The sequence below is a fragment of the Pipra filicauda genome, unplaced genomic scaffold (assembly GCF_003945595.2).
Source record: "Pipra filicauda isolate LSUMZ 115617 unplaced genomic scaffold, ASM394559v2 scaffold431_size579624_pilon, whole genome shotgun sequence".
Taxonomy (NCBI): Eukaryota; Metazoa; Chordata; class Aves; order Passeriformes; family Pipridae; genus Pipra; species Pipra filicauda.
This window is the reverse complement of record NW_024104567.1, coordinates 343,929-370,478: the sequence shown is the minus strand read 5'-3', so window position 1 is coordinate 370,478 and position 26,550 is coordinate 343,929. Positions and strand designations below refer to the sequence as shown.

Genomic DNA, 26,550 nt, shown 5'->3' with positions numbered 1-26,550 from the left:
CTGCACGTCCAGGGGCAGTGGGACTGTCCTGCCCTGCCAGACCAATACGTGCCAGCTCTCTGCCAAGATTAACGCTCTCCTTGGTTCCAAGATGGTTTTTTACTGCCTTGGCACAGGACTAAATCAGATGTTGTGTAGCTTTGTGTCATTATACTCCATAATTCACTCCTGGATACTATATTACAAAGTATTTAAGAGCTTTGCAGGACATTTATTAAGCACCACTACAGATGCTCAGCTCCCTCAATCTTAGTATTTGTGTTGCGAGAACTCCTTAAACCTACCATTCTTACCTCCCAGTAAAATAAACTGCTGCAGTGAACTGGGACAAGGCAATGAATGATTACATCTCCTTCCCTCTCCATACCACAGCAGTCCCTACATCAAGCACCGAAGAGCTGGCTCTACTGCTGAGTCTGGAGAGGGAAGTCACCAAGGCAGTGCCAATTCCACAGGAGAAGCAGCGTGTCCGCCGCTGGACAGGTTCAGCAAGACAGACTGAACACTTCCAGCATCTGCACAAGCCTGCCTCCAATTTCTGGATAGGAAACATTGGACAACACACTTTTCCCCCAGTAGTGGGCTATCACACATACTTGATACAACACACACCTACATGCTGTCTTCAGGAGAGTAATTTTGTGGTGAAAGTCCTGGAAGGACCTTCCCTGAGAGTATGACAGCTGCTGCACTTCTTTCTTTACCAGGCTCCAGAGGGACAGTTCACGTGCAGGTTCTCTGGGTTCACTTCAGCACAGCACCCTGGGCTCTGCCTGGCCCGGCCCAGCCCAGCACACCTTGACTTCCACGTTATGCAACAGCACAAGCGCACGAAGCCAGTGCCACACAAACGGTGCCAACGCACTGATTTTCCTCCAAATTTATGTAGTTATTGTGTCAACTCTGCACTCACCAAGCAAATCTGGTGAGCAGGCAAGTTAATCACCGATTAATTACAGATTAGCAGGCGCAGAGCCCCTCACGCCACTGTCCTGAGAAGGGACAGTGCCGCACAGCTTCCCCTTCTTGCCTCGGGCCTGGAGGGCAACGTGGCCCGGGGGCTCCCAGGGGGCAGGGCTCGGACAGCGGGAGAGCCCCGCGGGTGAGGGCCGGGGGTCCCGCCGGGCGTCCCGGCCCGGCCGCAGCCCCTCCGCCCGGGGCCGACCCCGCCCCGCCCCGCCCCGCCCCCTCAGCGGAGGCCCCGCCCCCGGGCGCGCGGGGGGGAGGGGGCGGCCCCGCTCTCTCCCTTTGTTCGGGCCGCGGGCGGCGTTGCCCCTTTAAATGCCCCCGCCCGGCCCTGCCGGCGCGCCGGGGGAAGGCGCCGCGCGATTGGTTACGGCGCTGCCTTCTCATTGGCCGGCGGGAAGACGGGCGCGTCCCGCCTCCCATGTCCCATTGGCGCCGCCGGCTGCCCGTCCGGAAAGCGGGCTCCTTAGTGGGCGAGACGGCGGTCCCTGGAAACAGTTCCGGGAAACCCCGCGTGCTGCCGGGGTCGCGCCGCCGTCCATGAGGAGAAGGAGGAGCGCGCGCCATTTGCCGTCGCTGCTTGGGCCCGAGCTGCGCCGCGCCGGCCCCGCTCCGGTGAGTGCCGGAGCCGTTCCGCGGGGCAGGGGCGCTCCGCGGCCGGGCTGGACCCTCCCGCGCGGGCCCCGCGGCGGGGCGGGCGGCGCGGGCCGCGGACAGGCCCAGCGCGGGCGGGTGTGGGCCCGGGGCGCTGGCGCGGCGGAGCGGAGCGGAGCGGGGCGGAGGCCGCGGAGGGGCCGCTCCGCGGGCCGGGCGCGGGAGGGGGAGCTGCGCCGGGGAGGGGCCGGGGGCGGGCCGGGGGGGGCGACCCGCTCCGCCCCGCCCCGCCGTGGGGGTCAGGGGTGAATGTGACGAGTGGCCGGGACGGGCCTGTGCGGGGCTGCGGGTCGGGGCTCTGCGCGGGCCTTCCGGGCTGTGCCCGGCCCGCGGGACCCAGCAACGCTACCAGCAGCGAGCGCGTCGCTGTCGCAGCGCGTCCTCTGGTCTCAGACAGCGCGTGATGTGATAGAGCCGCTGTAGGGAGGGACAGGCGGCACCACCCGCAGCGCTCGGGTCTGCGCTTCGCGCTTCCATCGAGCAAATAATACTTGACAAGCGCTTGAAGCAGAAATTCTCCGGAGTTTTGTTGTTAGAACGTTGTTTCTCTTAAATTAACTTTTACCGAAAGCCTTTACTAAACCTTGAAAAATTTTGCTTTTAAAAGCATCGTTATTAAAATTATTTTTAAAATAAGACTTAGTTACTAGGTCTGAGCAGCCTTCTTACCTGTCAGTATTTAAACGTGCTTACCTACTTAAGTACATAAGCTATGCTGGACTACTCTATGAAACACTGTGTTAGGGTAGCTTTCCCATGTATAGGGCACTAAAGGATCCCACCAGCATTTCCTGCTGCAAAGGACGTTAATGCTCATGAAGCTAGTGGTTTGGATTTTTGTTTGTTTGTTTGTTTTTTCCTTTGAGGTCACACTTTAACACCGGTTTGTTTTTTTCTTTTTTTTTTTAACTCCTAGAAGTAAAGGTAATAGAACCAGAATTCTGCATCTCACAGTGTAGGGATTTTTTAACCTATGCAAACTGTGGTGGTTGCAAACGAGCAGTGTCTGCTTGATAATTCTGCATCCTAGAAATTGTATTTCCCATGAATACTTCATATCCTTACCTCTCAGTTTTTCTGTCTAGGTGTGAACACTGTTGAAATAATACTTGAGCCTCCTGCTAACACTTAAGTTCCTAGTTTTGTCAAAAAGCCCCAGTACTCCCTGCTTTCTTAGGCAGAGATCTGCAAAATTCTTTGAAGATAAATTCTTCAGAACAAAGCTCATTTTTGTTAAGTGTTGCTTTGAACTGGAGTGCCATAAGTGTTGTTCAGTACAACCCAAACAATCAGATGAGCTATGAATGGCCAACTCCAATGAGAAATGAGCATGTACAGATTTTATGTTTCAGGTTAGCAAAACATAGGAGGCTCTGTAGGAGGAGGATGTGATCAGTGTTGTGTTTTAATGGCACTGATGGGCATCTTGCTAACTTGCTGTGCTAAAGTCATCTCCCAGAGATAGTTGTGTGGGTATTGAAGCAGAATTTCAGTTTCTGTGAGGGCTGTGCTGGTCTCTTGCTTAGCATCAAGCTGGAGGTTCTCAGATTTTTTTCATTGCATGGGGCTGTGGAGTGAGGAAGGCTGAGAGCTCCGTACTGGAGGGGTGAGGGTGCCAGCTGTGTTTTGGCATACAGATAGTGGGGAAACCTGGCTAATGTTATAAAGGTCTTCAGCCTGCAATGACTTACTAAATAAGTTTTCTTGTAATTCATTCTAAGAAATGTTTATTAAAGCATAATTAAACTATTAGAATGTACTGTGATTGAATAAGCTATAGTATGAAAGAAATGGCTATCATGTACAAAATAAAAGGCCTGACCTTTTGTACATGCCTTTGTGTACAGAAATGTTTGTTAATGAGTGAGGTTTTAATAAGTCTCCAGTCTTTAAATGTGAAGTCTTATCTTCCCCCCACTCATGTTTATCTTCCTGTTTTGACAAGAACATTCTGGAAGTGTGAGGCATAACTATAGGGATGATGCTTGTTTTCTTGTGGTCAATTTAAACAACAAAAACTAACAAGTGTCCCCCAAACTTCCTTCACTGTTATTTTTAATGTGGTATAACTTAACTGCTTGACACAGATAGTATATTGGATAGAAGGAGCAGTAACATAAGCAAGAAAAATGACTTTGATGCAGAGTTTATGTGTATGAATTAATTGGTTTCCTGTGCACCTGAACTAAACAAGTTCAGTTCCTGTGTGAAACTAAAAGTTTTCAGCAGGAGGCTGAAAGCAGTATTGGTGTATAATCACTGTGAAGTTGGTCACGGTAGTTTGAGATATTGTCCTTTTGCCAGAAATTGCCTTTCCCGCTTATTTAAGCTGTTACTAAGCATGTTTTGAGTTAACTAGATTGAATTTATAATTAATTAGATGGAGTTATACTTAGGTAGTCTGTAGGTGGCAACCTCTGTTAGAGGCATGGTATAAGATACAGGGAATGGTAACATCATGGCTGTTTAACCAGTGATTGTCAGGTTGAGGCCGAGATCAGGTCTCTCTTTTCAAGATACCATATGCTGTCAGGCTCAGGTCTGTGTTCATTTTTTTTTGTTTTCCAGGAAAAAACCTATTTGAGCCATGTGAGTTATGAAACACTGGAAATACCTGTAGTTTTAACTTCCTACTTGTCATATGAGGGCTTAAAAAGGGGACTAGTCACTTTGTAAATTACTCTCTCGAGATGCAGGAATTCTGGGTGAATGGCTTAAAACATGTTTTATATCATAAAGTATTTATGGTCTTCAGGAAAGCATTGTTGAAAAAGAGTGTGAAGGTTGAAACAAGCCCCTTTCCCGTGTGCACAGCTGGGAGGTGGTGAAGCTAGGTAACCCCTTAGGCACCAGCGGGAATTCTCCTTGCCTGTGTAAAGTTGTCCCCAATTTGTATTACTTCTGCTCATTTGGTAAGCATGGTTTTGTGTACACTGTTTTAAATTCATCCATTTCTGCATGTTTTAAAAACAAATACATGTCCCCCACATACTAATATATGTAATTCTTTACTTTTAATCCACCCTTGAAATCTTTTCCAGTCAACCAGTCTCCCTCTCTTCTGGATATTTGACTGACTTAATGCAGATGAAAAACTTCCGAGTACATGCTGGTGCTCTGGTGGCGTGGTCTGTCATAGGCTGGGTCATGTGGACACACTGTGCATCCAAACATAGATGTCGCTCCTCTTTTTTTTTAAGGAGCTTTTAATATTTTTTTTAGAGGAGAACAAAAATGTTAATGAAATCATTGTGAGTTTTACTTGCTGATAAAATTAAATTAAAAATATTTTTCTTGTCAGCTAAATCTAGCTGATGTTACCTAGAGAGGGAGCTAAACAGTCTTTTTCAGCTATGACTTTCACCCACATATATCTGCTGAACTCAAAGTGCAGAATTAGTGTTTTAAGAGATGTAATTTTGCTTGTTGGTGATATTCATGGAAGAAAAGTCAGTTTAATCTCAGATTCCAGGCCAAGCTTACAAAGCCTTTAGGGAATCTGTTGCTATAACTGTGAAAAGAAATATATTTCTTCTGGATGCTCTCACACCCTGAAGACCTTAAAATTTTCCACTGTAAATTTCTTTAAGAAAACCTTTTAATTTAAGTTTGTGTGACAGGAAATAGCTAAAATTTGAACACCCAAACCGATTGTGCATTACATTTGATTTTAGTTCTTTAGGAGGACACTAATTCTTAAGGAAAAATAAACCATACAGCTAGTGAATTAAGATGCAGAGTCTTAATTGACATTATCAAAAAGCCTTTGAGCTGTAGTGCTGTGTAGTATTCTGTTTCTTAGGGGTTAGATGTTGCTCCCCACACTGGTGTATGTTTGCGGTGAAGGCAGATACCTTCTGGTGGTAGGCTGTGAATCTCACCTGTCAGAACTCCAGAGGAGGTGTTTCTGCCTGGACACAGAATAGCTTGTCAACCCTTTGTTCAGGTATAGGCAACACTGAGAAAAGTGTTAATCTTTTGGGTATGTGACACTTGAAAGCTACTCTGGGTTCACAAAAAACTGTCCATGAGCATCACCATAAGCCACTGTAGTTTAGAAGGTCCTTGCAATTGTTTCAAATAACTTTTCTGTATTTATGTGTTGCCATAGCCTCTCAGTTCTTTTTGTTGGTTGTTTTTGGTTTTTTTTGTGTACAGAGAAGACAATATATGTGTAAATAACTGATCTTATAAGGCAGTAAAAAGGTGAACACAAAAATACCCCTCTCTGTATATCTTCTTTGTGTGTCTCAGCCTGTGGGCTTTTGAGAAGGGGGGTTAAGAATGATGCTGTACCCAAAACATTTTTGATGTAACTAAACCCCCTCTGCCTTGCACTATTTCAAATTTGAGATTATGCTGAGACTATCTAACAAGCAGACACATAGCTGAGTTTTGCTTTCTGTGATGTTCATAACCTATAGAAACTTGATGTTCGTTAGTGTTTCGATAGTTAATACCTGTAAGGGTAGCGAAGCATTATTGTAGGCTTCGGGTAGCATTTTTTTTTCTTCTGTAATTAGGCTACAGTCAGAGATGCTTTTAAGTAAACTGAATTGGTTAGAAAGCAATTTGTCTTTGTCAAGTAACAGAACATGTGTGTGAGCATATATATATGCTATGTGGCGATGGAAAACTTCTTTTCTTTTGCTCACTAATGGCTTAAAAGGAAGTGGCATCTGACAGAAACAACGTGAGGCTGCGTTACATCTCTAAAATTTACCTTCGAGTTAAGACAGCATTAGTAAAATCATTACTGTCTGAAGAAAAATTATTAGTTGTTTTTTTTTTTTTTTCCTAGCTCTAGCTTCCAAATCTTCATAGGCTGTCTTGCAACACGTTCATGAGCTGTAGTCTGGAAGGGTTGGGTATACAAGGGACTGCTAGAGGTGTGGTTATGCTTTGAGACTTGTTTTGTAGCATAGTAAATAGCCTGAGGCTTTAGCTTTTTTTAAAAAACCTGTTCTTGAATCATCTTCATATCTGTATTCCAGTAGTTAATTGCATCACTCCAACCATGCTGCATTGTCTACCTGGTTATCATTTTGCTTCTGCTCATCGACTTCTGCCCTATCATTTAAAGCCTGAGGCTTGTTTCATTTCTGAACCTAACAGCTGATCATCCTGATGTTCTCTGCTGGGTAGTTGAATTGCCTCTTGTCAGCCTTTTTATTTGAGAGCACTAAATATCAGCTGGCTGGCTAATTGAGAAATTGAAACTGTTTTTAATGAATTGGGCAAAGCCCACTGGAATTGTCTGAGAAGATAATTGTGCATTCTTCAGTGCACATATTTGGAATCAGTTTGTTAATTCTGAAAGAGAGTCTTTTTAATATAAGAACTGAAGATGCTGCAGTCATGGCTTCCTTTTAAACCAATAAGGTATATGTTATTAAAAAAGTAGCTTTACTGATTTGTAGAGCTTGAATTTGAGGGAAACTGAAAGCATGGAAACTGTTATGTTGCAGCTTCAAATGACAATGTGCATTAGAGTGCAATTTTTCTGTTTTTATCCTCAAGTTCTGACAGCACCGTGAGAAAGCGTGTGGTAGTCTTGTGCAACATGTTGGGTTTGAAGGAAGACATGGCAACAAGCCAAGAAAGTGGAAATAAGCAAACAAGTATTGACATTTTTATGTCTTAAGCTACCCTGCAGGGTTATGTGTTCATTACATTTTAAACAATTGTTTTAAAAGTAGAGGAATGGGAAATGGAATAGCAGTAGCTCTTCTGAGTCTTTGCTGAAGGTTGTTATTACCATGTCCCCGTACATTCTAGCTGCTATGGTAACCAGTTAATGACAATCAGCAGATGAAGTTTAGACATTGTTATGTACATGAAGTACATTTTTAAAAAGTTATGTAAGTTCTTCCATGTACATTTTCCACAATACTAAGGGTTGTACTTTCTTTTGAAACTTAGATCAGCTGCATCCAAAACGTATTAAATAAAACTTTTGATACAGGTGATTTGCAGCATGTATACAAATTAGTTTAGATAAATCATGCATTGTCCTACAAACTAGTTATTTCTGGCTTATTGTAATATAGCTCCTGAATTTTTTCCAGCAGCATAATAAAATGGCTAATCAGGTGAATGGTAATGCGGTACAGTTAAAAGAAGAGGAAGAACCAATGGATACTTCCAGTGTAACTCACACAGAACACTACAAGACACTGATAGAGGCAGGCCTCCCACAGAAGGTGGCAGAGAGACTTGATGAAATATTTCAGACAGGTATAATATGCATTTCTTGTTTCTGATTGGTTATGAAAGTGAGGGCATACCATTTTCAAATTTTTATAGATTAAGGTTTAAAAATTCATTGTTTTTGATCTGTGTAGCTCTGAATGTTTTGCTACTTTGACTTCCCTAAAGGCAAATTGGGTTTGACATTGACTAATTACTTGACAGATCTTTAGAGCTGTATGTGATATCTTAGTTGCTTTAGGGCACAGAGCACTAGTTTCTTAGATGTTTTCAAATGAAGATGTATGTTTGCACATACTAAACTGTACATTTTTTTTCTTCAATCTGAATCATCATTTTGCTTTTACTTATCTACTGTCAACTGCTCACAGTGGTTCTAAAACACTCAAAGGCTCGATAGGTGACTTAGTGAGGGAAGCAACTAGCTTGTCTTGCCTGGGACTACATTTGAATTGAGTCTGCCTGTGGATTTTTTGTTCTCTCTAGTTCTGAGTGGACAGTTTAATCCATGTTGGTTATTACACTGAAATGTTCAGCTTGACACTAACTGCTTTTTAACAAAGTTGAGGACTAAGCTATCTAGCAAGTCGAGTAATACCTTGCTGGTAGCAAATGGTCTCTGCAACTTCTAGAGAGGTTTCTTTATATACAGAGGTTTTTCTATTTTGTTTTTATAACCACCCTATTATTTTGTCCTATAACAGAGGTTTTCTTTTCCTCTTTAGAGTGTGTTCTGTGAACAGATTTACAAGAAGCAGTAGAACTGCTCTATATGCTTATCTTGAATGCCTTGGTGGCAAGATGTCAGTTTTTGTTGAAAAGAGTTAAAATTCCACTGATTAAATGAAGACAGTTCAAAACCAATACCTTATCAATCCTCAGTGTGATACTCTGGCTCACGTGGGTGATGTCTTTTGGAAGTCATTCACAGTGAGCTTTCATCAAGCCTTTACCAGCTTTTATTGGCTTTAGAGATGCACTTTCCAACTGTGGGTCACAATGAGGTGCACTTGATGGTCTGAGAGAAGGTGTAAATGCCTGGGCAAAGGAACTTGTGGGGCTCTAACACGTGTTGCAGTTAGGTTGTGTGGTGAGGAGTTCTTAAGGAATTTAAAAGCTTTTTAGCCCAGAACCTGACTAGCAAGTATAATTCCACTGCATGAGTAACCTGAAAATATTTATTCACACTTCGTTAATGGCATGGAAGATGTTTGTATTGTGCAGAGGTTTGTCAGTGAAGCAAACTACTTTTGACACACAAGCCAAATTTGGGATTGAATTTAGGGATTTTTAATCTGTTTAGGACTTCTATGGAAGATACAGGTGCCTTCCAATATGCAGGATCACTTCTGAAATGTAGTCCTTGGGCTTGGCACTACTGTGCACTTTTGAAATCAAGTGGCAGTGAAATAATCTATGTATTTGGGAGATCAAGCTGTTGCAAAGTGTGTGGAGTTCTTGGTATCTGTCCTAAATTTGGATGTATCATTTAAAAAGTAAAAATCTTAAAATCTGTTTCTCGCACTCCACAGCTTATGCAAGTGCATTACAAAAGGAAAAAAAAATAACCTGTAAAGATCCTTAAAAAGAAAAACATGCTTCAGAACTGGTCCAATGTTTCTTGGGGGAGTCTGTACCTGTAAAATTAACATTAGCCTTTTTGGGTACATAGCAGGGCTCAAAATAATACCTTTTTGAATTCTGGCTCTTGGAACTGCATAGAGCAACAAAATGAGTTAAAAAACCCCCCAAACACTACATGGAGTCCACTGATTCCTGCTTTTTTGACGTTGGAGGAAAGAGTGAACAAACCGTTTTGCTTCCTAATATTTTGTGGAGTACAGCTTCCTAAGTATTTGATCATCAGTTAGGTAGCTCCCTTTTCCCATACAGTAGGATACCTGTAATGTTGACGGTTCAGCTTATTCTAGAACAGCTCAGTTCGAGAGAAGGACGTGTGGAATTTAAAATGAAAGATAAATAAACAAAATTCAAATTATTAGAAGTGAGCCAAAGTTCACTGTTTCAGAGCCTGGTATGTAATACTGCTTTATGCAGCAGATTGCATTCCTGAATGTTAGAAAACTGTTTAACACGGGGTATAATCTTGCACATCAGCTAGTGCTTAGGTATATACATTTTAATTTAACTTTTTTTCATTGTTGTACTCATGTTCTTTCATGTACTTTTGTAGGAATATGTAATTAAATGTATAACTCTGTTGCTATGGAATGTAACTTTTTGACTTTAAGAGCAAACTGCATAGATCTTAGTTTGTATGAAGTTCAATAGAAATCTGTAACTTCTTTATCTTTAACTTTTAGGGTTGGTAGCTTATGTCGATCTTGATGAAAGAGCAATTGATGCTCTTAGGGAATTTAATGAAGAAGGAGCCCTCTCTGTATTACAGCAGTTTAAAGAAAGTGACCTGTCGCATGTACAGGTAAGGTGAGAGCTCCAGGAGTGTGAGCACATAAGTATAAATAGTGTTCTGGCACTACTGGCAGGAGAGTTGTAATTTAGAAATTCATTGATGTTGCTGTATTCTTATATTGCAAACCCAAATCCCAAGTGTGTTTAAAAAGTGCCTTAAATGTGTAGGTATTTGAGCGCAAAGCAAAAGCTCCCAGATAATAAAAATGAGTGTGCAATTGAGAAAATGGGTTAAAATGAAGACGTTTTCAATCTGACAAGTTTATTCAATTAATTGTTGGATTTTCCAAAAGAATTCTTTTGACATTTGGTTTATTGCATTGGCTTGAAATAGTGACCTCATGGTATGGAGTATAAGACTCACTGGATTCCCAGGGCTTGTCATACACACTATTGAATTGTTTTGTAAATTGTATCTACAGAACAAAAGTGCATTTTTATGTGGAGTTATGAAGACCTACAGGCAAAGAGAGAAACAAGGCAGCAAAGTACAGGAATCAACGAAGGGACCAGATGAAGCAAAGATTAAGGTAACACTTAGAAGATACTAGTTCTGTACTGCCTGATAAATATTATCTGTACACAGACTGGAGAAATTTTGGATGTACTCAGAAAGCATCAATACCACCTGGATAAGTATATTGACACTTGACTTTGAAGAAATGTATGTATGATAGAGATTCTAGAGAGAGTGCTTGTTGGAAGTGCAGGTCTTTCTGATCACACAATTGCCAAAATATCGATATCTACTTAAGAATTGTTTTAGTTGTCCTTTTATATGAAAGCTTTTACACACATGCAGTACATTGAGACTGGTTGACCATTTCAACAAGAACAAGGTATTAGTATATTAGGAAAGTCTTCTGTTTTGCTGTGACCTGAGTACAGAGTGGGCGACAAGAATTACCTGGTGTTCTGGAGTTCTTGGGTTGCTACATATAAAATGGAAAATAAGGGAAAAGACAAACAAATTCTTTCCAGTGACCTCGTAGTATAAAACAAATGCTGTCGTTTATGATTTTTTTTTAAACCCACAAAATAAGAGGTGTTTTTGTAGGTTCTGTCTCCATATATACCTTGTTATCAAGTGTGGCAAGGAGCAGATAAATGCTTAACTTAGAATGCATTTTTTATTCTGTATATTTTAACCCACAGCCCTCTCCTCTGTAACTAGTCTGACTTTTTTTTTTTTTTTTTCAGGCTTTGCTAGAGAGGACTGGTTACACTTTGGATGTAACTACAGGACAGAGGAAATATGGAGGCCCTCCTCCAGATACTGTATATTCTGGTGTTCAGCCTGGCATTGGAACAGAGGTTGGTATACACAGACTAATCTGATGGTTGTTTTGTATGTTTGCGCAAACTTATAAATAGGAAATAATTGAAAATAAACTGTATTACAAGTTTAATATATTGCAGAGGAAAGCATTCTTCTGTGTGTGTCTAAATCAGTCTTTCTTACTCCTCAGTATTCTGCAAAAGACAGGAAAACAGGTTAAAGTGGGGAGAAGCAGGTGGAATATATTATGAAAGGCTGTGCAAAATTTCTTAAAATGTGAAATAGATCATTAAGTTGTTAGACTTCATGGTTCATCCTAATGCTTGTGGTCCATATCAGTAAATGTGACTTAGAGGTATCTGACTTTATTTACAAGAAATTGAATTTAAGCAATGCTAGCTTGCTTTTATGCAGTGTGCTAAAAATGGAAGACTCGGGTATTGTATAAAGATACTCAAATGAAAGTTTTGAAGAGGACAACTGAGATTAATAATTATAGATTTGTTGATTTGCTTTTGTTTCAATCTATATGAAAACATCCTTGAGGATTGCATGGATGGATACTGAAACTACCACACTAAAAAGAGGCTATGTAGATTGGGTGTTTTGGTTGTTTGTTTTTCTTTTTCTTCATTTCTGCATTTAGAAGGTGACTTAGAGGTTGTTTACGAACTTAGCGGTGTCGCCAGAGTGCTTATGTGCTGTGTAAAGTGTCGTTTAATTGCACCAGGGCTCCCTGACGCAAGGAAGCATCTCTTTACCGGGAGGTTGGTCAGACACTGAACAGGCTGAGAGCTGGGCAGTGCCCCAGGCCTTAATAACACACTTTAGCTTTTAGGCAACCCTCAAGTGGTCAGGCATTGGACTGACTGATTGCTGTAGGTCCCTTCCAACCCTTTTATTTGTGACTGAAAGTCCTTAACTACTGCTCTGAAGTATCTTGTCCTGTGATGGTTTGGCTCTTTAGGAAGTTGCAGGAAAACCATAAAGTTGGCTGTACTTTTATACTATGAAGAGTATGTTTTAATACTTCTAAGTTTCCTGAAGCTAGAACAAGTAATTTGTGGAAACTCCTAGAAGAACAGAAGTGCTTCTGCCATGAATCAGCATTAGAAGCTGTAGTGAACCCCAGCCAACTAGTTATAGAAATGAGACCTCTACTAAATGAATGTATTGCTGCCATTTTGTGGGATTTAAAGGTTACTTACTGACCTAGACATGCGGTTTGTTTTGACAGGCTGAGATGCTGAATACCTTGCTAAAGCTGCTGAAATTTATGAAGCTTATTAAATATAAATTTATTAAATTTATTAAATTGCTGAAATTGTATGAAATTTAGGCTTTAGCTCTTGCTGTTGAGCTCTGAGGCACAGTAATCAACTTAAACAGTATGCTGGGATCTCGTGGTAGGCAGAGCATGTTTGCACACAAGTGATGAGATTGTGGGTACTTTTTTCCCCCCCACAATGAGGTGGGTGGGGTTTTGTTTTTTGGTCATGGGTTTTTTTCCTTTTTTTTCCCTTTTGAGAACCACTTCTCTTTTGTTTTCAGCACTTCTGGTTATATAGAAGTGTATATGCTTCTTTTCTAATGTTAGAGATAAAAAATTAAAAAAAAGTGTATCACTTTGGATTGTGACAGTGCATTCTTGGGGTCTGAAACTTATTTAAATAACACTGAAGCTCTCGTAGCTCGTGCCAGCTCAGATATGTTGATGCCAGAGCTGTCACTGATGTCAGTAATGGCAAACTTTTGATTTTTGAGTATACCCAAATACTATTACTGATTTGAAGAAGCGTACTAGGTAGACTTTTCTCCCCACAATGTGCATCAGGTCTTTCTACTGTTAATATTTGTACACCAACTAATTTGTCTTTTTAAAATATAAAGTTGAATTTCGTTACATGTTAATTGTAGCTTCAGCTCTCAAGATGTAGTTGAGCATTGTGCAGTAAAGCTGCATTGATTATTGCTAAATAATCTTCTGAGTGTTCGGCATGTTGAACGTTAACAGACTGGCACAGTGAACACTTGGCTGAAAGGATTAGGTGGGTGAAGCAGTCCCATATATTTTTTTCAAGTGGGTGAGCTTCAAGAGCAGCTGGACCTTTTTGGAATGTTTTGGAAGAGTCTATAATAAAGACAAAGTTACAGCTGTGCAGAAGCTTTTGAAGAAGAAAACAATGGCAATAGGATTTGATAGTAATATTGAGTGTTCGTTTTACTGAAGGACTTGATGCTTCACTGTAAAGCATTTTGCTTATAGTGATGTTGATACTTGGAGACCTGTTTGGGGTGTTTATCAATGAGACTGCAAACAGTTACTTGGGTATTTCCTTCTCTCCTTACACTGACTTTGTCATTTGCGTCTGCAAACAAAAAGGGCTTATCCTGAGGGGCTTTTGCCATGCTTCATTTTGCTTAAACACTTACCTATTCCTCTAGCAGTTGGTTTTGTAGTTTTTGCTAAACACTTTGAATACTCTCAATCACAGTGTTGTGTGTGTTTTGGAGATTCTTCTATAAACCACCAGATTAGATTTAAGAAAACAGTCCACCTCTTGAATGTCTTTCAATTAATAGATTAGTTTTGCATCCTTTGAGATGCTGAAGCTCTTGTGGTTATTGTCAAGAAGATGCTTAGAAGCATCACAGTAAGGATGATTTCTAAAGGGAATATTCATATTCCCAGAAGAAAAAGTAACTTAGTGGTGGTGTGAAATACTTAGATTGAGTCCTTGAACTGAAAGATAGTAGCTGATTTCCATAACTTCTCAAGCTCTGCTTAGGTCTCCATGCTCTATGCTAATTGTAGTTTATCATTGTTGTAGTTTAATCCCAACTGGCAACCAAGCACCATACAGCTGCTTGCTCACTTTCCCTCACCCTGTGGGAATATCTGTATAACATAAAGAAACATCTAAAGGTTCTGTCTTTCCTTTGGAGGAAAATTTGTGTTCCATGTTTTTCAAATCAAAGTCATGTTCTCCTCATGGGCTTGTTGCATTGGTGCTTAGATGGGCATGCTGAGTGTCTTTAATTCTGAAATTCTGCTATGCCTTTAGTGCCAGATACGCCTCGCTGAGTAGGAAAAGGTTGACTCATGCCATTTTTTTTATTTTTGTTTTGTTTTGTTGTTTTGGTTTTTGGTTTTTGTTTGTTTGTTTGTTTTTGTTGGGGTTTTTTGTTGGTTTTTTTTTAACTACAAAAAATATTCGAAGTTAAAATAAATAAAATTTGATCTTAATGGGTGTTTGGAATATTTTCCTTGTATTAGCAAGTCAGAGGTTTTGAGAATTCAGAGGAGATCGGCAGTCATTAGACATCCTGGGGGCTGTTTCTAGAGAGACCTCAGCTGAAGAGATTAAACTCCTTAACAAAACTTAACCCATTATTGTAAGGAAAAAAACCTCAAGAACTCCAGATTTTCTCAAACAAATATTAAACATTCAATTGGTGGAAGCTGAAATAAATACAGACAAGAAACAAGATTACAATATATATTCAAAGTGGATAATGTGCATTAGGCAATTAAAGGGATTTTTGTAGATTTATTTTTCTGTCTCTAACTTTGTAAGGAAGATTAAGTTAGAGTGATTTGAAAATACTGCAAGAGCAAGGAAGTGCTTGGCCTGCTTTAACATAGGATGCTCAGCTAGATAGTCTGTAAGGTCTTAGTTTTCAACTGCCAAAATTAAAACCAAGTAAGAACCGTTTACCTCTTCAGTAGTGGAAACTCATAACCTCTTCAATATAAATAACAAAATGGTGTTTTCTGTATGTAAAACTTTGTACAAGCAAGGAGAGGGTGAGAAGACTTGGGACATACAATAACATTGGCCACTGTGACGACTGCGGTGTTTCTGCTATGCTGGTTTATGCTGCACTGTTTTTACTTTCCCAGGAACTTTCAAGTATTAAAAATAAGTTTGGATTTCTGAAAACGCTTTATTTCAAGTGTTCTCTTCCTTTTTAGGTTTTTGTTGGTAAGATTCCCCGAGACCTTTATGAAGATGAATTGGTACCACTCTTTGAGAAAGCTGGTCCAATTTGGGATCTGCGCCTCATGATGGATCCTCTTTCTGGTCAAAACAGAGGTTATGCTTTCATTACTTTTTGTAGTAAAGATGCAGCACAGGAAGCAGTCAAACTGGTGAGTAACTTACTTTCAAACAGGACAAGACAAAGTAAACAGCAAGCATATTGGTAACCTCTTAGGTAACGAAGTCTTTGAAGTGTTTCCTTAAAGCATCCATTGACAAACTCAATTTTACTCTCTTAAAAATTGCCTCCTGATTTTATTTAGTATATACAGATATTTAGGACTGTTATCTGCTGTAGCCTGCTGCAGCCTGCCAGAACACTTGGGTGATTATGGCAAGAGCGTACTTGATTCCAGCTGGAAAATATATTCTTTAAGATTCACTGTGTTTAAGATTCATCACCCTTTACTGTAACGAGCTAATTGGACCTGCCTTGTTTAACTGTTGCTGCCATAAAGGAGGTCTCTGACTTTGTTCCTTTGGTGGTTCCCAGTGGCCTTTTGTTCTCTCCTGTGGCAGTCGTGCAGTCTGCTCACTGTTTGGAAGTCTGGCTGGCCTGCAGCTGTGCGGCTTGGGAAAGGACACGGAGCAATCCCGAGGGAGTTAAAGGGAGAGACAGCAGTCTGACTGGGGCCTTGCCTCTGTCAGGGAGAAGGAAGTAGAACTAGGCAGATCAATGTACATCTCCCAAGGTTTTGGATATGGCTGTGGAATATTGTGTGTACTTTGAACCAAAACAAGTGAAATGCTTAATCTCGTTTGCCTTAGCAGAATTCAGCTGATCCTGCATGAAGAAGAGAGGTAAAATCTAAATACCTTAGTTAAGCTAAGGTATTAGCTGGTGGGAGCAGGGAAACCTGAAACCTGGAAAAACTTAAAGCAATTCTGTTGTGCTGTAAGGACTTCAGGAGTCATTGCTTTAAATGTGGCAGTATTTGTTCCTTCAGATATTTGAATGTATTTAGAAATAGTTGCAGTTGTTATGTTACGGACTAGGGATTGCTTGTCCCTGCTTAGGCTGGTTTTTTTCTTTCTGGAACCTACTTGGATGTTTCCTGAAGGAGATGCACAAAATATGTTTCTGCAAGTAATTGCTTCTGGGTTTCAGTGTTTGGAATGAGTGGATATGAGTTACTGTCGTTTATGAAGGAAAAATTGTCTTGAAACTTTTTTCTTCTTTTGACCAAGTTGAAGGTGCTCACAGTGGTTGCTTTAAATATTCACTGATGGAGGGAGATGAAAGGGGAGACACTAAAGTGATGGGAGTTGTAGCAAGCGATGTGCCAGTGTAACATTTGTTTTAGTTCCTCTGGAATATGAAGAAGGTTCCTGAAGGTATTTGTATCAGCTATAGGGCTTCGTCTCAGCTAGGACTAGAATGGCTGAAAACCTGCTTTTATAGAATTGGATGAGATTTTCAGAAGCGACCTGATGATCAGACATCCATCCTCTTCTGCTCTGTTTGAAAATTCTACCTAAAACAAAGATGATGTCTATCTTGAATTTAAAAAAAAGAAAAAGATTGAACTCTTGTACCTTGAAAGACCTATTGGGAGTCTTGGTATTCAGGGTAATCCAGCTGTGGATTACAAGCTTGAAAAGCAGTGGGCTAAGTTTTTTTTAATGGGAAGTTTTAAAACTTGATGGTGAAGTTTTTTAATCCCAACATGTACAAGGTCAAAAAAATGTCTACTGTTGGGGTTAGGGAGGGAAACAAGGTTACATGCTGATTTAGACTTTTGATTATCTCTGCAAACATGCTCACAGTGTTCAAAGCTATCCAAGGAAAGAGGAAGAACTCACAGTATCTGTAATGCCGTGTATTTGCTTATTGGTAACAGCAGCAGTGACAGTGACTCCCAGCACAGGAAGTAGTCACCAGTTGTCTAGAAAGATCTTTCAAGTCTGAGATAAACAGTAGGTGAATGAATTTACCCCATGCAATTTGTATATGTTATGTGTTTTCTTTGTACATCAGTTGTTTTTTGTAGCTTTCCATTCAGCAGAACTTCTGAAGTTTTGAAAATCCTAAACTTGGCACTGTTCTTCCAAGCGAATGCTGACACAAAAACAGCTCTTCTAGTAATTTTCCTGCAATGCCGATTCAACATGCTGTGTATAAAAGTAGCAGATGATGAAGAAAATACCTGATTTTATGATTTGGGGATATTTTCATGCCTAGTATTGTGGATAAAGCAAATTAATGGCTTTTTCTTTTTTCAGTGTGACAACTATGAAATCCGTCCTGGAAAGCACCTTGGGGTATGCATCTCTGTGGCAAACAACAGGTTATTTGTTGGGTCAATTCCAAAGAACAAGACTAAGGAAAACATATTGGAAGAGTTTGGTAAAGTCACAGGTAAGACTTAATGAGTTTTCCATGTGTTCTCAGAATACCATTCAGTCTCTCCATTTTGTCGATCTAGTTCTTTGACAGATGTGTTCAGGTATCATTTAAACTCCTTCCAAATTGGATTCCAAGTTTGGTTTTGTTAGAAATGTTGTGTATGAAATATATCTTTTGGTGGAGCGTAAAGGGAATTGTGTTTCTTTAACTGATGGTTAAGTGAATGATGCTGTAAGTTTACAATTTGAGATGGAAATGGCACAAATGAACTCAGAAAAAATGAAGGTCTTGAATCTGTTACCTGTTCTTCAGCAGCTTCCTGTTACTGGATCTACAGGAGGTTCTGCTGTCAACACTGAGAAGTTTTTTGGGGAACCTGAAAGAAATGCGTTGCTGAGCAGTGATGGGGAGGAGGGAATACTGAATCGGTTTAGAGGGACTATGGCAGCCTAACTTTGTCCCAGTTTTTCAGCATTGTTCCCCAGTATGTGCAGCAAGTAGGAAGAAATCAGCTCATCACTGGAAGGGTGCTTCTGCTTTAGATAAGAGATTGAGTCATTTGTTCTTGCTCCAATAGGAGAGTTTTAACCTCCTGCTTCTTTTTTAGGATTGCAATTTATTAGTACTTCAGGGAAGTGGTGAAAACAGAAGGTGAATATTCATTTACTTCTTTCTCCTCTTTTTGGAGAGATGTGGAAGAAATTCCTTCCAGGTCCCCCAGGAGGCAGGGGAGAGGCCATGTGTTAGTGCTGGCTGCTTTTCAAAGATGTAAAAGTGGTAAAACAAAATACAGAAAACTTACACTGTGTGAACTGCTTAGGTTGATGTTTTGCAGGGCCTAATTGTGAGGTTTGTTCTGGAGAACTTCACCTGCTAGGTGACCTGTTTCTGGGTAAATTGGATGGATTTCTTATTCATTTTGCTTTTCTTGTGTTTTCAGGTGTTAAAATCAAATTAATTACAAAACACAAAAGAAGGCATTTTCGGGTAGACTAGACTTTTCTCTTTCCTTTCAAAACTCAATACTAAAGACCTGTTTTTCAGAGGGTTTGGTGGATGTAATCTTGTATCATCAACCTGATGATAAAAAGAAGAATCGAGGATTCTGCTTCTTGGAATATGAGGATCACAAGTCAGCAGCACAAGCTCGCCGACGCCTGATGAGTGGGAAAGTAAAAGTCTGGGGAAATGTTGTGACAGTGGAATGGGCTGATCCAGTAGAGGAACCTGATCCAGAAGTCATGGCAAAGGTCAGTAAAGACTCCACTGGATGCTCTGGTGTTTTGGGAGGATTATTTCTTTATGCCACAGTGATGAAGATTTGTTCCAGATGAACAATGTGAGATTTGAGACACAAAAAGTAATGAGGGCATTTTCACAGTAAGCTGAGCAAATGGCACAACCTGAGCACTGTGGCTGAGTTGCCATGGGAAGACATTTGGAACATGCTGTTAACGTCTAAACTAGTAGTGTACAGGGTTATCCTGCTGGATTGACACATCAGGCTGTGCATTATCTGCTCTGGCTTTAACGAATGCCAGGTGGGTATTGCATAAAACTGTTTTTCAGAATGACAAGAAAGTGAAGTTCAGTGTGGGAAATTACGTGCTTCTTATCCTGGCGTTTTGGAGTAACTCTTTACTGTCCTTAAGGTCTATTACTAAAATTTTACTGGGAGTTGTAGCATCCCAGAAGCAGAAAATCAAAGTGGGATATTCTTCTGGTCATGGAAGGAATAGTGGAAGGAGAAAAGTTGTAGAAACTTCATACAGGTAACTACAAGGCACTTTTTAAAAAAGAGTTACAGAGTTAATACTCAAATTTCTTAATGCAACAAGGAAGGGAATAATATCTTGCTAGTTGGTAGTTTCCTTTGAGGTTTGACTTGTAAAGATTACAGCTTTTGTTCTCATTTTTTCACCAGGTAAAAGTTTTATTTGTAAGAAACTTGGCCACTACTGTGACAGAAGAAATTCTTGAGAAGTCTTTTTCTGAATTTGGAAAGCTGGAAAGAGTAAAGAAGTTGAAGGATTATGCTTTTGTTCATTTTGAGGACCGAGGTGCAGCAGTGAAGGTGGGTTGATAATTCTTTCCTAGCTGAGTTGATGTGAGCAGTTTCTTTTGTACAAGTGTTTTTTAAGAAATTTCTTTACAGTAATTACCTCAATAAGACAAACTGTAGAGCCCAGTTAATAAAGTTCCCATTGTGAGAATTTTAATGCTAATAATTTTGTTCCTGTGATTTCAGTAGCTAGGAGGATGTGAAACTTGAAAGGACAAAACTGTAGCAAGTTAACAAGTAGACTGGAAAAGAGGTGTAGAGCAATGCAGGAGAGTCTAGAGAAGAGGAAAATAAAAAGATCAACCTAGACAATTTTTCTGAGGAAACACTGGCAGAAGGTATCAGTTGTCTCTCGAAGACCTCTATTTAAAGGCTGTGTGTAGCTTTGAAGTGACACAAGTATCAAATAAAAATTGCAAGGTAATGAAAAAATGCCTTACGAAGTGGAGGAGAATGGTGCTGGCAACTCCCATAATGCATTACCTCTTTTTAACTCTACATGTGCCTGAGACAGTTTCTTAATGACTCATTAAATACTGAAGGTCATTACTGTAAGCTTCAAGGTTCTCTTCCTTTGTGTTCACAAGCTGTTGAGAAGGTTATTTGTATCTGGTGTTTGTACTTCAGTGTACTGAATTCAATAGAAATTACTCCATCTGGTTTTTAAATCCATGGTTATGGTTTATGGGGGGAAGAAGGAGGGGAGGAAGTGTGTTTTGCACCTGGGAGTTGTGAAGCAGGTATATTGTATGTGATGTATGTGGCTACATGGACAGTTCAAAGGCTCTGTACTTGACCTTGTTAATAATTTTATAACCATTTAATTGCTTACAGTTTTCCTACCCATGAGATTAGGTTTTAGAGTTTGGCTTTAGGATGAATGTCACTTGTATTTAACGAGGTTGAGGTTGGCTTGAATAGGTTTAGACCATGTCCAAGTGAGGACATGAAATTGTTGACAGAAGGGGTAAGTCAGCAACACCTCTGGGCATGGTTTTTTGTAGTGTGTCTATAAACACTCTCCAACCCCTTCCCACTACACCTTCCTGCTAAATACTCCATTAGATTTCAGCAACCAGAAACTTGTAGCAGATGAGAAAAGACAGATCAAATACATCGCTAATGCTCATCTGCTCTGAGACAAGCTGAAACTACCACACCTGCCCTGTGTGACTGCGTCATGGCCACTAAATTGGTTTATGAATTTTATGAGATATTTTTGTGTGTACAGGTGTGATTTGTTTTTTAATGAGATGTTAAGATATTCATGTGTGGAATGCATGGAATTGGCTCATTGGTTCCACTGTCTACTGATTTTCACCTTCTTGGAAATAAATTGCCATAATTTCTAATGTTTTTGAGGCACGTAGCTGTAAAGACCTATAAAGTCTTCATTAATGCAAATATGAATACCCAGAAACATTCAATACAAAACAGATAACTCCAGGTGAAGAATTGGAGGGTGTAGTCCTAATTGTACTTTGTCTCTATGTATTAAGTTCTCTTTGCGGGTGCATTTGATAGTTAAAAATTGCACATTAATATCCTGGAGGATTTGTGGCTTGCTTGATGAGATCACCAAGTTTCAGTAATTTTTTATTTTTTTTTTCCCCGCCTCAAGTGTGTGTCCTCTCAGAAATACCTGATTTTTTTCTCAGAGGCACTTCACTCACATTCAGCTAGCTGGGAATCCCAAATGCAACAATCCTTTCTCTTGCATGCATGTACTCTAACAGGCTTTCAAGTACAGTGAATGCCTCAGTGTGAATAGTGAGAACCTGTGTATTTTGAGGTTTTTAGGGGATATAGGAACATATGTAATGGTGTTATGTCTGACCTTTTTAAAATTATGTTTAATATGTTTTAATCCCATTTTTTTACCTTATGATATGAAGAGAGAGCATTTTTTAAAAAATGCTGCTTTACTGTAATTGAGACGTAAGAGTGATGTGTAGCATTCTGTTTGTGCAGCACAGAAGCAAAGCACATGGCAACAGCTCAACTTGGAGAAGCCCAGCCCTCTGGTTTCAGTAAGTTTTAGTTTCATTTTGAATGGAAACAAATTTTTAGTTATTTCTCTTCTGTTTTTGTACAGGCTATGAATGAAATGAATGGGAAAGAAATAGAAGGGGAAGAAATTGAAATAGTGTTAGCAAAGCCACCGGATAAGAAAAGGAAAGAACGTCAGGCTGCCAGACAGGCCTCCCGGAGCACTGCGTGAGTGTCACCCTGGCACTGTGGTAACACTGCAGAGTGAAGTTCTGCTATAAAACATGGGCTGGTTTAGAGTGATTTGACTTAACTTTTCTCTGTGTTGTGTCTTATTAATCAAAAAGGGCAAATGTATACTTTATTTTGGGAGGCTTTCGGGGATAAATAACTATGTGTTTCTTTTTCTTACTAGGTACGAAGACTATTATTACTACCCTCCGCCTCGCATGCCACCTCCTATTAGAGGCAGAGGCCGTGGAGGGAGAGGTGGATATGGCTATCCCCCAGATTACTATGGCTATGAAGATTATTACGATGATTACTATGGTTATGACTATCATGACTACCGTGGTGGCTATGAAGATCCCTATTACGGCTATGATGATGGCTATGCTATAAGAGGAAGAGGAGGAGGAGGAAGGGGTGGGAGAGGTGCCCCTCCACCACCTAGGGGGCGGGGAGCACCACCACCAAGAGGTAGAGCTGGCTACTCACAGAGGGGGGCACCCATGGGACCGCCGAGAGGAGCCAGGGGGGGGAGAGGGGGTCCCGCACAGCAGCAGAGAGGACGCGGTGCTCGTGGAGCCAGGGGCAACCGTGGGGGCAACGTAGGAGGCAAGAGAAAGGCAGACGGGTACAACCAGCCCGATTCCAAGCGCCGTCAGACCAACAACCAGCAGAACTGGGGCTCCCAACCCATCGCTCAGCAGCCGCTCCAGCAAGGTGGTGACTATGCCGGTAACTATGGTTACAATAATGACAACCAGGAATTTTATCAGGATACTTATGGGCAACAGTGGAAGTAGACAAGTGAGGAGGGATTGAGAATATTGGAAACATAGAATTGGCTATAGCTCTACATCCTTCAAAACAAAATTGGCTAAATGTTTCATCCTTAAGTAGCGATTGGCTGCCATTTGTATTGGGCTGAAGAATCACTCTATTGTGTATATACTCGAGTCTCTTAGTTTTCTTTTTTCATAAACGCACTTGGACATTACTGGGCTTGCAGAATTCCTGAACTCCATATGGGATTTCAGTGCTTTTATCATTTTAGGCTTCATTTTAGCAGTTTAAAAGCAGGAATGGCACACTGTTCAATCATGATTTTGCAGAACCTCTGGTTTTGGACAGTTTCTTTTTTTTTTTTTTTTTTTTTTTTTTTGGATTTGGGATAGACTACATAGGAGTATGCTGTACATAAAAGTAAAAGCTAGTGCTTTGTCTTAGTAGTTTTAAGAAATTACAACAAATTAAGTTTTCTTGTATTGAAAATAACATGATTGTATGTTTTGCATTCCTAGAAGTAGGTTAACTGTGTTTTTAAATTGTTATAACTTCACACCTTTTTGAAAATCTGCCCTACAAAATTTGTTTGGCTTAAAACGTCAAAGCCGTGGCAATTTGTTCCTTGATGTGATTGTATTTCCAATTTCTTGTTCATGTAAGATTTCAATAAAACTCAAAAATCTATTCAAAACATTACCTATTTCAAATTCAATTGTGTCCTAAAACATTATTTCATTGGTAATTCTTGTGAAAAACATTGTTTTCAAAGTATAACTGCCTATGTGAGTGATCAAATTCACACAAAATTTCCTGTGCTTTCCAACATGTAGCACTGTGGACATCAGACTGAAAACTAGGAGAAAATGCAGACAGCCCAAAAGGCACTCTTTGTTTAATTGCTGTTCAATAATTTACCAGCATCTAATTTTAAAACTTTTTTTTTCCTTTTTGAAAGTGTTGAATTGTATCTAAGCATTCACAGAGATCTAATTTAAATCTAGTCTTCTAATGTAACGTGGAGAAGGAAGCAGAGCCTACAATGGTGTTAATTTTGTTCCTTTGATTATGTCCTGTGGAGTCCCTGTGGAGGCTGTTCTGGTAGGATCCAGCCTTACTGTATTATTCAGCGTACAAACACACAGGGAAATGATTTTGATCTCAAGCATCTTAGTCTAATTTAAAATAATCTTTGACTAGGAATGAGAATTACAACTTGGGTGCTATGGCACAGTAAACTAGCTTCTTGCTATGGATAACACAAAAATACTCTTCAGATTCTGCTTATTTCTGTCTTGACGTTTTAATTTGATGTTCTGCCATGATGAACAATTTGCCTTAGCATTCTCCTGCCTTCTAATAAAGGCTGTTTAAAAAAAAAAAGTATATTTTGGGGGCATTGCTAGCTACATTATATTGTGTTGCTTTGACCCTTGTCTTGGACACTCCCAGATGTCAATTTTAACTGGCAAGTCATGACATTACTCTTGTGTTGCATCTGAGCCATTCTGTACCCCAATGAAGAACATTTGCTTCTCAAGAAAAGAGAGAAACAAACGGATTTGTACTTTCTCTAAAGAAAACTATTGCTGGACCTCTAAATATCCAAATCCAATACATTGCTCGTACTTGATTTACAGCATTCCAAACACAGACTATTGAGGAAGTTAAACTTCAGTGGTCATACTCCTCCCTTTGTCTTCTATTCCTGTCTGGTGTCTCAAGTGTGTTAGGTCAGAGTGTACTCAGTAAGATGAGCCTCCCCACACCGCTGTGGATCTGGAATGGGATTGCAGGGTTTGAGTTCTGACCTGAATCAAAGATGTCTATCTGCTTCTCAAAAAAGGGTTTGCCCGTGTCAGGCTCTTCCAGTTAATAGAATTGGTCATAAAGAACTCAAAAGTACTTTTAAAAAATCAGTATCTAGTATGTTGTTGGGTTTTTTTCGTTTGTTTGTTTTTTGAGGGCCAAATCCTGTCCCCTCTGTTCCGTACCTGAGCAGTGAACTCAGAGTGCTATTGCCTGGACTTCAGGCATTAGCTTGTTATAAAGGATCTGGCTTATAATTTTGTTTTAACACAGAGTTTTGCTACCCTATCAGTATGACTTTCTGGTAGTTAAACAGCTGTTGTGGTGCTGAGTAGAACCCTGTAGTCCCAATAAGTACTGGCTTTTCAGCATTCATTGTAAAGGGAATCTAGTACAAGGGAGCTTAATTGGAATCACGTTTAAATCACTCTCCAACCTGGAAGAAGGGTAGTGTTCCTGTACTGCACATGTTAGTCCAGGAGAGGTGAGATGCCAGTACATGGTGTGGGGGGAGTGGGGAGGAAGCAACACACTTCAGTTTTAGTGCTTACAAAACAGCTGAAAAACAGAAATGTAAAATTGTCTTCCTTGAGAACTGTAAAGCTGCATCTTGTATTTACTTCTTGTATAATGGCCCAGATCACCATTTATACTAATAGTTTTGTTAAATATGAGTAGCAAGCTATACATTTTATAGTTGAAAATTATAAGAATTAAAGTCACTAAAAGTTTATATTTAGAAGATTCACCAAATTCTTTGATTTTCATGGTTTATGGCTACTCAAATTCACCATTTAAATTTGCAGCAGTACTTTAACGAATCCTTAAAGATAATGTGTGCTACAGCTTACCCAAGTAGTGGTGTGTGCTGAAGTTGAAGAACTTAATGAAATTATTGAAAAAAATTACGGAGCAAGGATACTGTAGCACAGTGGAAAACTACCATGCCTGACTCCAGGGAAGAATTTCTCAGCACAATTTTGATATACAGTAAAAAAAAAAAAAAAATAATTAAATTTACTCTTGTGCATCTGTTGTGATTGTTTCTTCAGTATATATTAACAAAACTCCTTTATAATATGTTGAAAATGGATTTCAACCTGCACACCAATATTCGGCTTTTATGAGTGTCCTGCTGGCATTGGAGGAGGAGCCATGAAATGGGATTTTAATAATCATTTGATCACTCATTTATAGCAGTTGTTTAAATGTCTGTATTGATAAGGTGTTTGACTTAAGAAGTAGGTTATCAGATTCCTAGCAGTTCCAAAACTTGAGCAAAGTATTTTTATAGCTATTGTGTTATTATAGACTTAATTTCACTTTATTAACAAAATCAGTTTACTAAATTCAACTTATGATTTTACTAATTAAAGGTTTAATTTTTTTTTAGCAATTGTTTATTTTCAGGTCTCAGCTTCTGTAGTGTGATTATTAAAGAATGACAACTGCATTGCTTAAACCTTTCCAAAATAAACTCAAAGTAGAAGATCACCGCATGATTTTGGTGACTCTGTATAAAAACCTGACCACTTTTTGCCCCCTCTATATTTGGACATGAAGCCCATTTCTGTATTTTGAACTACACAGAAAAAAAATACAGAGGGCATTCTTATTATAAGGCTAGCAGGGAAGTAAGTTTGAGGTAGTGAGCAAAAAGTCTTAAACCTCTCAGACATGTAGACTCTCCTGTAGATGTACATAATTTTCAGCAAGTCTTGTTATCCAGAATACTGGTGGCCCATCCATA

General features: G+C 39.9%; 1 protein-coding gene across 3 annotated transcripts; it reads left to right on the top strand.

The window, feature by feature from the left end:
- Window positions 1-1,479: 1,479 nt before the first annotated feature.
- Window positions 1,480-26,289, top strand: HNRNPR (heterogeneous nuclear ribonucleoprotein R). Of its 3 annotated transcripts, none has more exons than XM_027713601.2 (11): window positions 1,484-1,581; window positions 7,692-7,857; window positions 10,155-10,273; window positions 10,686-10,793; window positions 11,464-11,577; window positions 15,519-15,695; window positions 17,809-17,944; window positions 18,977-19,182; window positions 19,857-20,006; window positions 22,090-22,211; window positions 22,399-26,289. In XM_027713601.2, exons 1-11 carry the CDS (start codon window positions 1,507-1,509, stop codon window positions 23,009-23,011), a joined length of 1,986 nt encoding a protein of 661 aa, XP_027569402.1. In that variant the 5' UTR covers window positions 1,484-1,506; the 3' UTR covers window positions 23,012-26,289. The 3 variants fall into 3 exon arrangements, with proteins under 3 accessions (XP_027569403.1, XP_027569402.1, XP_027569400.1); XM_027713599.2 differs by having other exon boundaries at window positions 1,491-1,581; window positions 7,689-7,857; XM_027713602.2 differs by lacking the exon at window positions 7,692-7,857 and having other exon boundaries at window positions 1,480-1,581.
- Window positions 26,290-26,550: the final 261 nt, after the last annotated feature.